A 16,973-nucleotide genomic window follows, 5' to 3' on the forward strand; every position below is an offset into this window, starting at 1 on the left:
AGGTATTCTGTTGAAGAGCATAGACATTACAATGTTTATTAAACATTAGTTTTATTGTTAGATTCTCAAAAGCATTTCCTGATTCTCTCCTGTTTCTTCTCTGTCAGCAGATAGTGGTCTGCAGGAGGTTTTAGATGAACATAGGCTCAGTCTGAGGAGGAGATGTGAACGTGTGACTGAAGGAACTGATCAAAGTGAAACCCTCCTCAACAGGATCTTCACTGAGCTCTACATCACACAAGGCCAGAGTGAAGAGGTTAATACCCAACATGAGGTGAGGCAGCTGGAGACAGCTTCCAAGAAAGAGACCCTCCATGAAACTCCAATCAAGTGCCAGGACATCTTTAAAGCCTCACCTGACCAACAGACTCACATCAGAGCGGTCCTGACCAACGGAGTCGCTGGAGTTGGAAAAACCTTCTCAGTGCAGAAGTTCACTCTGGACTGGGCCGAGGGTTTGGAAAACCAAGATGTCAGTCTGGTGATCCCGCTCTCCTTCAGGGAGCTGAACCTGATCAAAGAGCAGTACAGTCTTCTCAGGCTGCTCCATGTTTTCCATCCAACCTTACAGAAGGTCACAGCAGAGCAGCTGGCTGTCTGCAAAGTGCTGCTCATCTTTGATGGCCTGGATGAAAGCAGACTTTCTCTGGACTTCAGAAACAATGAGGTTGTGTCTGATGTCTCTCAGCAATCATCAGTCAACGTGCTGCTGACAAACCTCATCATGGGGAAGCTGCTTCCCTCGGCTCTCGTCTGGATAACTTCCAGACCTGCAGCGGCCAATCAGATCCCTCCTGAGTGTGTGGACAGGGTAACAGAAGTACGAGGCTTCACTGACGCCCAGAAGGAGGAGTACTTCAGGAGGAGATCGAGTGATGAAGACCTGTCCAGCAGAATCATCTCTCACATCAAGAGCTCCAGGAGCCTCCACATCATGTGTCTGATCCCAGTCTTCTGCTGGATCACTGCTGCAGTTCTGGAGCACATGTTGACTACAGACCAGAGAGGAGAGCTGCCCCAGACCCTCACTGACATGTGCTCACACTTCCTGCTGGTCCAGACCAAGAGGAAGAAGCAGAAGTATGAAGAGGGACATGAGACGAGTCCACAGCAGCTGAAGAAGAAGAAGAAGAAGAAAAAGACGAGTCCACAGCAGCTGACGGAGGCTGACAGGGAGCTTCTTCTGAAGCTGGGGAGGCTGGCGTTTGAACATCTGGAGAAAAGAAACATCATGTTCTACCAAAAAGACCTGCAGCGCTGTGGCCTTGATTTCACCGAGGCCACGGTGCACTCAGGAGTTTGTACAGAGATCTTCAAAAGAGAGAGAGTGATCTTCAAGAAAACAGTCTACTGCTTTGTTCATCTGAGCATTCAGGAGTTTCTGGCTGCAGTCTACATGTTGCACTGTTACACCAACAGAGACACAGAGGTACTGAAGGACTTCCTGCAGAGAGACTGGCCCGATGAGAACAGTAACAGCAGTGATCAGGAGTACCCATCCCTGGATGTCTTTCTAAAAGGAGCCATGGCGAAATCTCTCAGAAGTAGAAATGGCCATCTGGACCTGTTTGTCCGCTTTCTCCACGGCCTCTCTCTGGAGTCCAACCAGAGACTGTTAGGAGGCCTGCTGGGTCGCACAGACACCAGTCCAGAAGTCATCCAGAGAGCCATCAACAACCTGAAAAAGAAGAGAACAACAATCTCTCCTGAAAGGAGCATCACCATCTTCCACTGTCTGACAGAGATGAAGGACCACTCAGTACATCAGGAGATCACAGAGTTCCTGAAGTCAGGGAACAGATCAAAGAAACTATCTGAGATCCACTGCTCTGCTCTGGCCTACATGCTGCAGATGTCAGAGGAGGTTCTGGATGAGTTTGACCTGGAGAAGTACAACACATCAGATGAGGGGAAACAGAGACTGATTCCAGCTGTGAGGAACTGCAGGAAGGCCAAGTAAGTCCAGATGTGATTCACTTTATAAACTAATGTGGATCAGGAGTTTAATTATTCAAATAAACACGATAACATTTCTGCTGTTTAAATACTGAGAGGCGACATGTCAAACACATGAAGGACTTTAGAGGTTCCTCAGCATGTGATCACACCACACAGCAGGACTTACAGTTATCAGTTATTATTACTTTCTAGTAGTTTCTTTATCATTAAACACACACGATTTTATCACAATGTGTTAGAGTTTAAAATCAGATCTATATAATCTCCCACCAATAACAGAGTTATGTCTTAATGCTCATATAGTGAGAACATCTGATGGTATTCAGTTTAAAATATTGAAACTTTATTGGTTTGTTAACTGTGTTTGTGTGCGCAGTACATTTCCAGATGCTCAGAGAAGACAAAACATCCATCATTCACATCTAAATATGAATTAACATTTAAATATGTACATCTCTAATATTGTCAATTGATTTATTTAATTTCTGTTTCTTTGGTAACAGTCAGTGACAGCAGGATCGCAGACATGTGATCAGATCACACTGACAACACATTACACTCTATTATTATATATTATATAAAATGGAAAAACAGCAAATCTCAATCAGAACATTTCAAATATTTATTCATCAAATGCTTCAAGTTAATATGTTTCCTCTTTTTAACACATGTTGTAATATATTTGTTATTATAGACTGACTAGCTGTAGACTCTCAAAGACTCACTGTGAAGTCGTGGCCTCAGCTCTGAAGTCTGACTCCTCTCATCTGAGAGATCTGGACCTGAGTCAGAACGCTCTGAAGGATCCAGGAGTGGAGCTGCTGAGCTCTGGACTAAAGAGTCCAAACTGCAGACTGGAGACTCTCAGGTCAGTTCACTGACTGAAGTTCATACAGATCTGTTTGTGTTTGATGATTTTCTGAATTTGAACAAATACATTTAAAGTGGACCTATCATGCTATATTTAAATGATATATTGTAGGGCCATACCTATACAAGGTATATTTATACGTTTCTGTTTTCAAAATACCAAACAGATCATGCATTTTAGCCATGCCTCATTTCGCTCTATGTGCTGTTTGCTGTCTACGGGTCTGATTCTGCTGACCACGCCCCCCTGCAGGAGAGGGGAGACGTGCTCTGATCAGCTGCTGGGCTGTCAGAAGAGGGGGAGAAAAAGAGTCCTCCGTGTTTTATTATATACAGTCGTTATTCATTTGTTTTAAAGCTCAATAAATAACAAAGAAGACCTTTGACCGGCACTTTTCGAATTTTGTCCGGAAGATTTAAACTTTAACGGACATCTTTACCGGCAAAAGTAACTGAAACTGAAACTCTGCCGCACGGTCCCCTCGTTCCTTGGAAGAGGCGGAGAGGTGGGTGTTTGTCATCTGCTGGTGGACTAACCGGAGAGAATTACAGTGCTTGCCTCGACGGGGAGGGATTGCATTGAATTAAAGCAGCGGGAGCAAACGCTTGCCTCGGGGAGGGAGAAAAAAAGCCACAGCGGAGAATAAACAAAAGGGTAACCATGGTAACTATGGGCGGGAAGTCTTCTTCGCTGCTTTTGTGGCAGACTACAGCGCCACTTACAGGCCTGGCATATGTACTACAGCGTCTCCAGCGCTTTCGAGCGGCAATGGCCGGCCGTGGCCCAACCCCACATTCCCCTGATAGGTGGAGAGTTGGCGCAATAGCCGTAGCGCCACTTCTGTGACGACATAGAAGTGTTCAAATCTGGATCAGTTTTTATCAGATCCGTTGCAGCCCCTTTTTTTAGAGATTTGGGTATGGAGGAAAATAGAGAGGGTTGTGTTTTCTGACACTTGGTGAGTTCCCTGGAACACCGGGGACACATATTCATGTATAAAAGACGTACGAAAGTGCATTTTGCATGATAGGTCCCCTTTAAATTATTTGTTCCACTTTTGCTAATGACTGCATATTGATCAGAGTAACAAAGAGAAGGTGAATGTGTGAGGGAGAGTGTTTGAGCTTCCACAGACTCACTCTGTGCTCCATGAGTCAGTGGAGATGCTGTCAGTACCAGTGGCGGCCGGTGGTCTTTTTTTTTGGTGGGGCTCTTGACGTACCGTAAGTGACCTACCCGGGGGGTCCGGGGGGTTTCCCCCCGGAAACTTTTTTCGAGAAATGACCCCTTAAATGATGACTTCTGGTGATGTTAGAGGGGGGGGGGAAAGGAGAAATCGAGGCTTAAAAATATGAGAAGACGGATCAATACCTCCATAATCTTCAGTGTGGAAAATATTATTTATCAACCTGAACATCTACTACTTTACCAGGAATTTGTGTTCTCAGAACTGGTCTGTTTTTTTCTTTCTTAAAACTGTTCATGTTTTATGAACCAACACCTTCACCAAGTAGCTTTACAGTGAACTGCATGTGAGATATCAAATTAATAGCATCTTTTCAGTAGCATTAATTATAAATATTTAAGTGGTTCAATACAAGTCACTACAGCATTTCAAACTGAACTGTGAATAAATGCAATTTAAAAAAAATAACCACAGCACAAAATGTCATAAATTGTGTTTTTTCTTTGTTTCTCTGAGGATTATTTACAAACAGGCTTATTTACATATAGCAATAACTCAGAAATGAAAAAGCTACATCGTCTAACACGAACAACCACTTAGCATAATGATAATATATGTGTTATGTACAATGTAACTGGCAAGGCTAGAGCAAGAAAGAACATAAAGTTTGCAAAAGGTTTAAATAACTTCAAGTATCTGTCTTCAGATTACGTGGAGGTTTTAGTCCGATGGGAAGCAGATTTTAAGCGACACCGAAGATAAACCAAAAATGTGGTGGAGCTGCAAACCGTGTAGTGTTGCTGGGACAGAACAGGAGCTATAACCGTTGGAAAATACATCACAGACAATGCAACAAACGTGGAGACAGAACAATCACTTCTGTGATAAATGCCCACTTATTAATAAACTTCTAACAACCATGGGAAACCTCCTCTCTACATATAAAGTGATATCCAAGCATGGGAAACAAAAGACAGCATTTACCTGTTTGCATCCAGCTAGCCAAGCCTTTCTTGTGTACCAGCTACTTGTGAAGCCTCGTGTATAAATGTTGTCTTTTTCACGAGATTGCTGCGATATATTCAAATCGGGTTGGTCCGGTGCAAGGTCTTTAAGCAACAATTTATCTGCCAAACTTCTCCTTTCGAAAGGATTGGAGATTAGCTCTTGAACAGAATTAGCCGGGGACCGAGGTCCGGAGACTCCACCTGCACACGAAGCCATCCTCATCAACTACTGCGTCAACCGGATACGAGTCACTGTCCAAACTACTCACAGACTGCACTGGGCGCTGACATTGGCGCCCGGTGACCGTCATCTTTGACGACGCTGATTGGCTGAAATTATATTTTCGCGGCATAGTTTACACGTTACAGATAGCAACAGTCAGCTGCTGGTGGCTGCTGCTGCACTGGTTGAAGGCTCCTCTCTTAGCGCCCAGACGAGAGAAGGTGCATGGGCAAGGCCAGGCAGGAAACATGTGACTTATCAGTAACTTTAGACATCGTAACACAATTTTAAACGAGATTTTATTGTAGATTATACATTTTACTGATACCAATTATATAATATTTACCTTGTTCATTAAAAATAAAAATAAAAACATATATATTTTTTTAAACATATTTTTTTTTTTTAATTTTAATTTTAATTATTATTATTATTATTTTTTTTCAATATGGGAAGAGGTGGGGCGGCGCCCCTAGCGCCCCTATGGACCGGCCGCCACTGGTCAGTACTGATGAGCTGTGAGGGAGATGAAGGAGTTGATAAACATCTGATCAAAGTTAAAGTTCCAGATTATCAGTGGATTGTTTCTGCATCATCACTGACATTAACCTGTTAAGCCCTGAGCCTGTTTTTCAGGTCTCAGGCTCGAAAATGACATTCCCAGAACAAATGACCATATCTTCCCTTCTAAAAGGGTTAAATTAATAATCTTTTTTCTCAAAGTAATGATAAACCTGTGAGTTGGATGTAGAAAAGTCAGAATCAATATAGATGTTTTTTATTTTAAAGAAAATTCAGATTGAACATAGTAAAAAATTGTAAATTATAGTGTCCGTCCAAAAATTCTTTTTTACTTATAGTGAAAACCACCCTTGGATGATGGGTTAGTAGACTAAAAGCTTTAGGAATCCAAAGTACAACATATAATAAGTACCTTGTATCAAGATTGATGCAAAACAAGTGACATTTGACCTTTTTAGAGAGATTTAGCAAAAAGAAACCACTTCTGGGGTCATTTGGGTGGATTTTCCATATCTCTGGCCCCCCTTGCTCGATTTTGATGGTTGACACCTCTTTCTGACCGTTAGAGCCAATACAATCGAAGGGGGAGTCCCCCACACACACACGTTGTGAAGAGAAAAGATGGGGGCTTCGCGCATGTCATTTTCAATCAGAGTGAACCTATCTCTAGCTTTGACATCTGGAAACGGAAAAGCAGTTTTAATGCTTATGGATTAGACTACAGAGCCAAGGTAAAAATGTTAGCATTTTTAGCTACCTAGCGTCACCTGTTTTGATGTCCGTCTTTGCTTATAACGTCGCAAATACGTATAATTCAGTGGTAATGTCGGTGTCAATAGATTCTGTGTCACCTCACGATGTGAATCGATGTGTTGGATGAGGTGAAAAGATAAATAATAAGGTTTTGTGAGTGATTTTCGGTGCAGTAAGGTGTTAGCATTTTTCGCTCGTTGCTAATTCAGAGGCTCAGTGTTAGCATTGTGGGTTTTCTTTTGAAAAAAAAAAAAAAAATGATCAGTTAGATGAGTTTCTTCCCGTTACATGGATATAAAACATTCATAGTTTTATTAAATGAACATGCCCTCAGACACTGTTTCCTGCAAGATGTTGCGGCAGTGCCCCGGTACCGGGGTCTCTCGGGCTTAACAGGTTAAAACCCTGTTTAACTCTGATCAGATTATTAAACCTGGAGTTATTTCAAACAGGAACATTGTTTTCTAAAGTTACATCATGTGTTCTTTATTCAGACTGAGGGACTGCAGTTTGTCAGAGATCAGCTGGTCAGCTCTGATCTCAGCTCTGAAGTCCAACTTTCATCTGAGAGATCTGGACCTGGGTAAGAACGATCTGCAGGATTCAGGAGTGGAGCTGCTGAGAGATCTTCTGGAGGGTCCAGACTGCAGACTGCAGACTCTCAGGTCAGTTCACTGACTCTCTGTTACTGCTGGAGATCTCATGTTTCATTAGATATTCATCCTGATTCTTCTACATCATTAACTTACATCCATTCAGTTGTAAATGTTGTTTTGTTCAAATGTGTATTTCTCTTAATGTAGTCTGCAGTCATAACAGTTGATTGTTTCCTAAAGAAACTATTATTCTTCCTCTGTTAGTTGTTAAAATAAATGTATGTTTTCTTTAGTAAATGGTCTGAATAAAGAAGATCCTCTGAACTAATATTAGTTTTACATAAAGTTTACTTTCTGACATAGAAATGTTTATATTCCCAATCGTTTAGATGTGAACAGAAGGCTGATATAAAGATGATCCGGTCACTGTTATTCAGGGAAAAGTTCATTGATTAGGACGCAGTAATGATGAGCTGCACATTTCAGACTTGAACATCTCATTGGATTAAAGACTGATCTTTATCCTCATCATGTTTTCTTTATTCAGACTGAGGGAATGCAGGTTGTCAGAGATCAGCTGTTCTGCTCTGATCTCAGCTCTGAAGTCCAACATCCATCTGAGAGTTCTGGACCTGAGTGGGAACGCTCTGCAGGATTCAGGAGTGGAGCTGAGAGATCTTCTGGAGAGTCCAGACTGCAGACTGCAGACTCTCAGGTCAGTTCACTGACTCTCTGTTACTGCTGGAGATCTCATGTTTCATTAGATATTCATCCTGATTCTTCTACATCATTAACTTACATCCATTCAGTTGTTAATGTTCTTTTATTCATATTTTCATTTTTAGCTTCTAAAATAAGAACTGCAGACTTAAAGGGGACCTATCATGCAAAATGCACTTTTGTACGTCTTTTATACATGAATATGTGTCCCCGGTGTTCCAGGGAACTCACCAAGTGTCAGAAAACACAACCCTCTCTATTTTCCTCCATACCCAAATCTCTAAAAAAGGGGCTGCAACGGATCTGATAAAGACTTATCCAGATTTGAACACTTCTGTGTCGTCACAGAAGTGGCGCTACGGCTATTGGGCCAACTCTCCACCTATCAGGGGAATGTGGGGTTGGGCCACGGCCGGCCATTGCCGCTCGAAAGCGCTGGAGACGCTGTAGTACATATGCCAGGCCTGTAAGTGGCGCTGTAGTCTGCCACAAAAGCAGCGAAGAAGACTTCCCGCCCATAGTTACCATGGTTACCCTTCTGTTTATTCTCCACTGTGGCTTTTTTTCTCCCTCCCCGAGGCAAGCGTTTGCTCCCGCTGCTTTAATTCAATGCAATCCCTCCCCGTCGAGGCAAGCACTGTAATTCTCTCCGGTTAGTCCACCAGCAGATGACAAACACCCACCTCTCCGCCTCTTCCAAGGAACGAGGGGACCGTGCGGCAGAGTTTCAGTTTCAGATTCTTTCGCCGGTCAAGATGTCCGTTAAAGTTTAAATCTTCCGGACAAAATTCGAAAAGTGCCGGTCAAATGTCTTCTTTGTTATTTATTGAGCTTTAAAACAAATGAATAACGACTCTATATAATAAAACACGGAGGACGGAGATCTCTTTTTCTCCCCCTCTTCTGACAGCCCAGCAGCTGATCAGAGCACGGCTCACCTCTCCTGCAGGGGGGCGTGGTCAGCAGAATCAGACCCGTAGACAGCAAACAGCACATGATGGCATGTGGCATGGCTAAAATGCATGATCTGTTTGGTATTTTGAAAACAGAAACGTGTAAATATACCTTATATAGGTATGGCCCTAAAATATATCATTTAAATATAGCATGATAGGTCCACTTTAAATGTTGTCTGATTCTTGAAGGAACTGGAATAGATGTTAGTTGTAAAAAGTAAATCTATGTTTTTAATATTTAGTAAACAATAACGTCTGAATAAAGTTCATCTGAAGTAATATTAGTTTTACATTAATAAAGTTTACTTTCTGAAGAAGACATTTTGTTGTTGTTCCCATTCATTTAAATGTTGAGTAACATCTGATTATAAACTGATTTGTATCCTCATCATGTTTTCTTCATTCAGACTGGAGTACTGCAGGTTGTCAGAGATCAGCTGTTCTGCTCTGGCCTCAGCTCTGAAGTCCAACATCCATCTGAGAGAGCTGGACCTGAGTGCCAACGCTCTGAAGGATTCAGATGAGAAGCTGCTGAGAGATCTTCTGGAGAGTCCAGACTGCAGACTGGAGACCCTCAGGTCAGTAAGGGGTCTCTGCTGGTTCAGCAGTATTGCATGAAACACAGGGAGGTGTTTCTCTCACTGGGGAAACAGATCAGTGATGTTACCCACTGACTGCAGGCTCTCTCATTCTTCCATCAACTATAGAAGAACAGCTGAACATGCAAAGCCACACTTTAGTAATCCACTCTCTAACAGACGGGGTTTTACAGAAGAGTGGGAAAGGTGGTCTGTTCTTATGGGATGTTTTTAGTTCCTTGACTAATGACTGTTACTTCCTGTAATGCAGCTGAGAGCTGTGGCAGGACGTCGTAGTGTTTGCAGAGAAGATATGATGGGATGTAAAGCATGAGATCAGGACTCTGAAGCTGACTCAAAGAACTAACACTTATTTTAAACTGGATCTAAAGCTGTTGGATTGTGTTCATCCCTACAGGATCAGATGGGGTGAGCCGATCAGAGCCACGATCCAGAAGACCTGTGAGTACTGAAACCATATCCTCCATTCATCAATATACTAAACTCTTTAATGGAGCATGACCTCAGAGGAAAACAACACTCTTCTTTCTCTCTCTTCATCATTCTGGCTGTTTCTCTTAGTTTTATTATCATCATTATTCTCTCTCTCTCTCTCGTCTCAGGTGACAGGAAGTGAAGACACACAGAAAGGTGAGAGGTCGTGCCAAGTGAAGTTTATTTATTGAGGTTTCACCATGGAATAAATGTAGTTATAGCTCAGGGATTCCAGACAAACCCATGAACCCTAAAACGTGTAATTAAAATGTGTGTTTTATATTACATACATAATACATTATATTACATGCAGAGCCTTTCTGTTCAATTAAAACCCAAGGAAATAAACATTTTCAAGGTTAGGTGTTTACAAATGCAGAAAAAGCTTAATATTTAAAAGAAAAGGTTTATAAAAAGGTATAAACAACAACATGTATAGCCTTGATGTCCTGAAATAGCTGAATAATGTAATAGTTGAATGGTTTCTGCAGCTGAAAATAGGCTGAAGGAGTTAAATATCAGATGTAAGTAGTAGTGAATGAATTTGTATTAAGATGAGAAAAGAAAGTAAAAAGGCTTGGGAAAGCAGCAGAATATTTGAACTGCAAACTTTTGAACTAACTTGATGGTGAATTATCTGTCGCCATGGCAACGGCATTTGATGACACCCCATAATACGCTTAGATGTGTTGATGGCTGCATCGTTACCAAACCTGTGAAGTTTTGGGCCATTTCGAGCATTTTGACTGAAGTTATGAGAAAACCGTGTTTCATGGTGAGCATTGTGTTGCCATGGCAACGGCATTTGAAGAAATCTCAAAACTGTCTCGTAGATGTCTTCACGGCTGGACTGTTAGCACACATGTGAAGTTTGAGCACTTTTTGAACATTTTCAAAGGAGTTATACATTACATTAGGAGGTTACATTACTCTCTCTCTTCTCTTGATCACCCTCTCAATCTTCTATCGCCCTCTCTCTCTTCTCTTGATCGCCCTCTCTCTCTTCTCTCTCTTCTCTTGCTCGCCCTCTCTCTCTTCTCTTGATCGCCCTCTCTCTTCTCTTGATCGCCCTCTCTCTCTTCTCTTGATCACCCTCTCACTCTTCTATCACCCTCTCTCTCTTCTCTTGATCGCCCTCTCTCTCTTCTCTTGATCGCCCTCTCACTCTTCTATCACCCTCTCTCTCTTCTCTTGATCGCCCTCTCTCTCTTCTCTTGATCGCCCTCTCTCTCTTCTCTTGATCGCCCTCTCTCTCTTCTCTTGCTCACCCTCTCTCTCTTCTCTTGATCGCCCTCTCTCTTCTCTTGATCGCCCTCTATCTCTTCTCTTGATCACCCTCTCACTCTTCTATCACCCCTCTCTCTCTTCTCTTGATCGCCCTCTCTCTCTTCTCTCTCTCTTCTCTTGCTCGCCCTCTCTCTCTTCTCTTGATCGCCCTCTCTCTCTTCTCTTGATCGCCCTCTCTCTCTTCTCTTGATCACCCTCTCACTCTTCTATCACCCTCTCTCTCTTCTCTTGATCACCCTCTCACTCTTCTTTCACCCTCTCTCTTTTCTCTTGATCACCCTCTCTCTCTTCTCTTGATCGCCCTCTCTCTCTTCTCTTGATCCCCCTCTCTCTTTTCTCTCTCTCTTCTCTTGCTCGCCCTCTCTCTCTTCTCTTGATCGCCCTCTCTCTCTCCTCTTGATCGCCCTTTCTCTCTTCTCTTGATCGCCCTCTCTCTCTTCTCTTGATCACCCTCTCACTCTTCTATCACCCCCTCTCTCTCTCCTCTTGATCGCCCTCTCTCTCTTCTCTTGATCGCCCTCTCTCTCTTCTCTTGATCGCCCTCTCTCTCTCCTCTTGATCGCCCTCTCTCTCTCCTCTTGATCGCCCTCTCTCTCTCCTCTTGATTGCCCTCTCACTCTTCTATCACCCTCTCTCTTCTCTTGATCGCCCTCTCTCTCTTCTCTTGATCACTCTCTCTCTCTTCTCTTGATCGCCCTCTCTCTCTCCTCTTAATCGCCCTCTCTCTCTTCTCTTGATCATCCTCTCACTCTTCTATCACCCTCTCTCTCTTAACTTGATCGCCCTCTCTCTCTTCTCTTGATCGCCCTCTCTCTCCTCTTGATTACCCTCTCGCTCTCTCCTCTTGATCGCCCTCTCTCTTCTCTTGATCGCCCTTAATTGTTACAGCTCAAATGCATTGCAATGACTTCCATGTTAAAAAAAAGACTTTAAAAAGCTGAATGTTTTAAAAAGTATAACATATTTTGAAAAAGTTGAAAGTTTCCCATCATGTGCTGAAAAGGCTGAATAGTTTGATATTTGAATGGTTTCTGTAGCTGAAATTAGGCTGAAGGAGTTAAATAAAGATATTAAATGTAAGTAGTAGTGAATGAATGTTTACAAACACATGTGTGTGTAAACCCAGAGATGAAAGGTTACCATGGTGACGACTTATGACGATTTACCAACTGCAGCACTGAGTCCCATTAAGAATGCATTGAGGATTATATCTGACAATTTTGCCACCTGTTCAAAAACTATGGCTCCTATCAAAAAATTACCAGACCGTGATTATCAGGGAACCCCAATAAACTGATATATGTTGTTTTTTTTGGTTTTGTGTGTAAAATGTGGAGATGGGAGCAGTTTGTCTAAAGTATACTTCTCTCTGTTCTGAAGAAAGTTCCGGAAAGATTTAACATGGGAATCAATTGGGAGCTAGGTGGACTTGTTGTCTCTTCATGCCCTCAAGAGGCATTTTGTTTAATATTTTTTCTTAATTTTTTTTTATTTTCCAACCTAGGAGAGGTTTTCCTACGTTTTTCATGAAAAAATATGTCTGAGGAGTGTAGGGTTTGGGAATGATGGCAAGTTTAAAACATTTTTTGGGGAGAATTTGAAGCAGGCTAAGTGCCTTACTCAAGGGCACACTAGTAGTGGTGTTCCAGGCGGGATTTGAACTCGCAACCTTCCGATCATCAGCCCACCTCACTATCAATTAGACCACCAAAATAAAAATCTATTCCATTTGTGGCGGACGATATTTAATTGTGGCGACTGGTGGCTGAACACGCCTTGAAATGGGAAATAATGAGCTCTAACGAAGAGTGGGATTAAAGGAACAATAAATATGCCATTTTGTGTTTTTGGTGGTCTTTGGTTGTCAACCTATTTTTGTTTGTGAAATGTTGAAGTGATCCTACTGACTGTATCTTTATTTCTTCTGTTTTTGTCTGTGATGGGAATGTCATCTCCTATATGTTATTGTTATGTCCATGTTTGTGTCTTTAGCCTGTACAAAATAAAATCTAATATTTTAAAAATGTTGGCGGCCCACTTGCAATGCCTTCACGGACCACTAGGGGGCCGCGGCCCACAGGTTGGGAACCGCTGCTCTAGAGTTTATGGTTCATAGAGTCTCAACAATTTGTCAAATGATAGACACTATAAGACACCAGTTATATTGATTAATAACACTCCATTCAAAAGCTTAAAAACGGTTTCTTTGGCAATTAAATGTTGATAAAGACTGCAACGCTATGCAAAGGAAAAGCAATCTCCCTTCAATCAGAAGTACTAACACATTATACGGTAATGTAGAAGCGCCCTAGAGCCGGCGAAGCGTGAGGAGAATATGTCAGGACTTGTGCGTACATCATTTGTTTTGATCAGGGTTGAAATACTTTGCTCAGTTTGCATTTGAGAGACGGGCAAAGTTCACAAAAACAACAGTACGCCTGAGTGAAGGCACTTCACTTGGCAGCCAGTGAGTAGGATGATATGTGGAAGTGTGTGTTTGGTGAGGAACAGCATTAGTATTATCAGTCTTTCTGTTATTTAGTCCACACTGGTGCCCTCCACCTCCATCAGCTTAAAGGATGTTTGCACGCGCCACTTTGATGTGCATGTCGGCAGCGTTTTATCACACACTGAGAGAGCTTCTGGTCTGAATTCCCTTGAAGAAACATTACAATATGAATGAGATCTATTGCACGGTAACAATATGTGCTTGATTACCCCGCCTGATGATCAGAACGACGGGAACACAGCGGGATTTCAAAGTTCCCTAACAAAGATTTAGAGCCGCCTAAAAAAAGAACCGCGTTGACCCAACCTCTGAGAGTGAAACAGGAGCATGCAATCGAGCCCATATGTTAGCACCACAACAACAAGTCTCTGGGGGGGGGGGGGGGGGAGGCTTTGTTTTGCATGCTATTGTTGCAGAGCATTCATATTCAGGAGATGCTTGGCAGACTCTGAGCAAGCTAGATGGCCCTAAAACCCCATTACGCACAGTGAAAACATGACTTGTGTGTTCCCGAGATGCAATATTCTGTGCAGCTTGTTGCTATGGTTTTCTGTGAATGTGGTGCCTGTGTTTCTATTTTGCAAACTGTATTAACATCAGTCATTACTTGGAGTAAGGTCCAACAACATGATGCCATTTCACTCTTGGCTTAAGCATGTTGTTCTTTAATTAGAAGAAGGAACATTTGATCTGCCTGCAAACCGAGCTGAGAGAATCACACGATGCTGAACATGTCTGTGGTAGCTTTTTCAGTTTTAAATAAATTGTCCAGTGCAGTGGTAACCATGTTCTGGCTGATTACTAGTTAGCTTCTACTTCTGCTGTTCTTGCTGTGTTTTAGAGACTCAAACTGCATTGAATACATATAGTAAGAAATCATATCTGTCTGGTAAGAAGCCAAAAACAACTAGCGCTGTTGATATAAATGAATGACAGAGCAGTAAACATAATATATAAACCAGGGATTTGTATGTAATCAGACTTTAATACATGGGGTTTTCTTAGATTATGTTAAGCATATACATATATATATTTTGTGCTTCATGTTTATTGATTATCTACAGGCTCTGGGATTACATGTAATTATGTAATCAGGATACAAATAAGGGTAACTGTACTCCCTTACATGACTAATACTCTGTTAGAGTACATTTTAAAATAAAGATTAATATATTATAGGCCCAAATTTGGATTTCATTTAGGCTTCTTTCATTCCTCTTTTATCTAATTTTAACGCACTAGGTCGACACCTGATTTATAAAACAAAAATACTGTGTTTTTCTAAGGTTGCATTGTTCTGTTGTCTTAATAAATAAAACACATATTTTGTCTCAATTTGCATTACTGTGATATTAAGGTTATACAAAAGCAATGGAAAGTAATAATTACTTACATTTTTGTTTGGGTAACAAGTCATTTTAACGGAATAAATGTCATAACCCTTATTTTATTTGTAATTGTTAGCTCTATTCCACTTTTTAAGTATTTGTATTTTAATGTTGAACACACTGGTCCTGTAACAAAATAATTTCCCAATTAGGGATTAATACTGGGCATAAAATACACAGTTTTCACACACACATGTATATAATATGTACCTTAGGCCGGTGGTTATCCACAATGAACCCATAGCTCAGGTCAGCTCCTATAAGCAGCTTGGTGTTCATATAGATAGTACACTCAGCTGGAAGGCGCATGTTGAAGGTCTGTGCTCTAGACTTCAACAGCGGTTGTACTTTCTGCGTCGACTCTGGGCTTTCGGAGTCGACCAGAAGTTCATGTTACTGTTCTATCATGCAGTGTTGGAGAGCATCATTAGGTATGGTATCACTGCCTGGTATGGTAACTTGACAGTGCAGTCAAAGTCACAGATCGCTCGCCTGGTACACACTTCTATGAAAATTATGGGGGTTAAAAAACACCCATCTCTCCCAAACATATATGAGCAGTCCATTATTAGACAGGCACAACCAATTGTGTCTGATCCCACCCACATACTCCACCCAGAATTCCAGCTCCTACCTTCTGGTAGAAGATTCAGGGTTCCCAAGAGCAGGCTGAACCGCTATAAGCACTCATTCCTACCTATGTCCATTAAGCTTCTTAACATTCACATGCAATGAAATGTACTTTTTAAATGTTGGCCATGAGGGTTGTGCAATAGGTCACCATTGTCAGTATGTGCATCGGTGTATTGTGTTTGTTCGAACGGTGTATGAGTGATGATATGTGTATGTCTCTTAATGTTTACTATGTTTGTACATGTACATGTATGCGGAACTGCAGGACGGAGTCCAGAACAAATGTCCTTACGGGGACAATAAAGTATATCGTATCGTATCGTACATATGACCAAATATTTATATATGTTCATTTGAATTAATTTCTTATTTTATAGTTATTTTATCATTTTTAATTTGTATCTTTGATTTTATCCTTAATTGTATTAATCTGTGCTGTCCTGTTTTTAATTTTTACCCTGTTGCTGTTAAACTACTGAATTTCCCATTTAATAAAAGGTCTATCTCATCTCATCTCATCTTATCTTATCTTAATAACGTATATATCTATCTATATAACCCTGATTATCAGTGATCCAGATTTCATACAGAGCTTTTTGGGAATATTTGACTGCTGGCAAACTCCAAGTTAGTGTGTATTTAGCACCTTTGTCTACACATGCCTTGGGTTTTTATTTAGCCGCAGCTGGTCAACGCCAACTCCTCTCCATCAGCCCACTTCTCACTTCTAACGTCCTCCTGGGCTGAGGCACTTAGCAACATGTTTTCACTGCCAGCAAACATAACATGCAGGAGACTTCAAATACATTCTCTGCAGGAAATGTCAAAAAATAACACAATGTTCTCAAAAGAGCAGAACATTACCCTCAAAGGTTTTTATCATTTTACACTCTTTGAATTAGATTAATTCACTTTAATAAAACGTTCAGATATTAAAAGTGGGGTTTAATGGCTGCCTAAGGAACTTTAATTATCATATTATGATTAAATAAGAGGGTGACAATGACCATATATATATCTCTCTCCATGCATATATTGTTTCAGCAGATTCTCAGCATGCCATGTTCAATCAGGCGGATTGCAATGTGCCGAGTGGGCAGATTCAAGAGGAGTGAGCGGTCCCATTAGCTAAAGCATGTTCATCGTGATCATGGAAATAAGTGTTGCGTGGTTGGTGGATCAGTCAGTGTGGGAATAGTATCAACAGAGAAGTGTGATTTTAAAGGAGGCTGCAAAGAGGGAAATGACCATGTGCCTTTTGCATGTGTTGGAAATAAACATCTAAGATAG

The 16,973-nt window shown here is 41.5% G+C and overlaps 1 protein-coding gene and 1 long non-coding RNA gene across 2 annotated transcripts; both read left to right on the forward strand.

Annotated features, from left to right (window-relative positions):
* Positions 1 to 31: 31 nt before the first annotated feature.
* LOC117497661 (protein NLRC3-like) lies at positions 32 to 7,344 on the forward strand. Its single transcript, XM_034149666.1, has 4 exons — positions 32 to 48; positions 115 to 1,956; positions 2,654 to 2,799; positions 7,325 to 7,344. The coding sequence occupies exons 1-4, from the start codon at positions 32 to 34 to the stop codon at positions 7,342 to 7,344; spliced, it is 2,025 nt and encodes a 674-aa protein (XP_034005557.1).
* A 1,912-nt stretch (positions 7,345 to 9,256) lies between these two features.
* LOC117495310 lies at positions 9,257 to 10,276 on the forward strand. The gene is made up of 3 exons (XR_004557173.1): positions 9,257 to 9,371; positions 9,790 to 9,833; positions 9,995 to 10,276. It is a non-coding gene; the product is annotated as an uncharacterized LOC117495310 (long non-coding RNA).
* Positions 10,277 to 16,973: the final 6,697 nt, after the last annotated feature.

The sequence above is a fragment of the Trematomus bernacchii genome, unplaced genomic scaffold (assembly GCF_902827165.1).
Source record: "Trematomus bernacchii unplaced genomic scaffold, fTreBer1.1, whole genome shotgun sequence".
Taxonomy (NCBI): domain Eukaryota; kingdom Metazoa; phylum Chordata; class Actinopteri; order Perciformes; family Nototheniidae; genus Trematomus; species Trematomus bernacchii.

Bases quoted from the DNA above. Each gene is read 5' to 3' on its own strand.
- LOC117497661 (XM_034149666.1), top strand. The intron at 1,957-2,653 runs GTAAGTCCAGAT...TTGTTATTATAG, and splicing joins AGGAACTGCAGGAAGGCCAA to ACTGACTAGCTGTAGACTCT. The intron at 2,800-7,324 runs GTCCAAACTGCA...CTCTTAATGTAG, and splicing joins GCTGAGCTCTGGACTAAAGA to TCTGCAGTCATAACAGTTGA.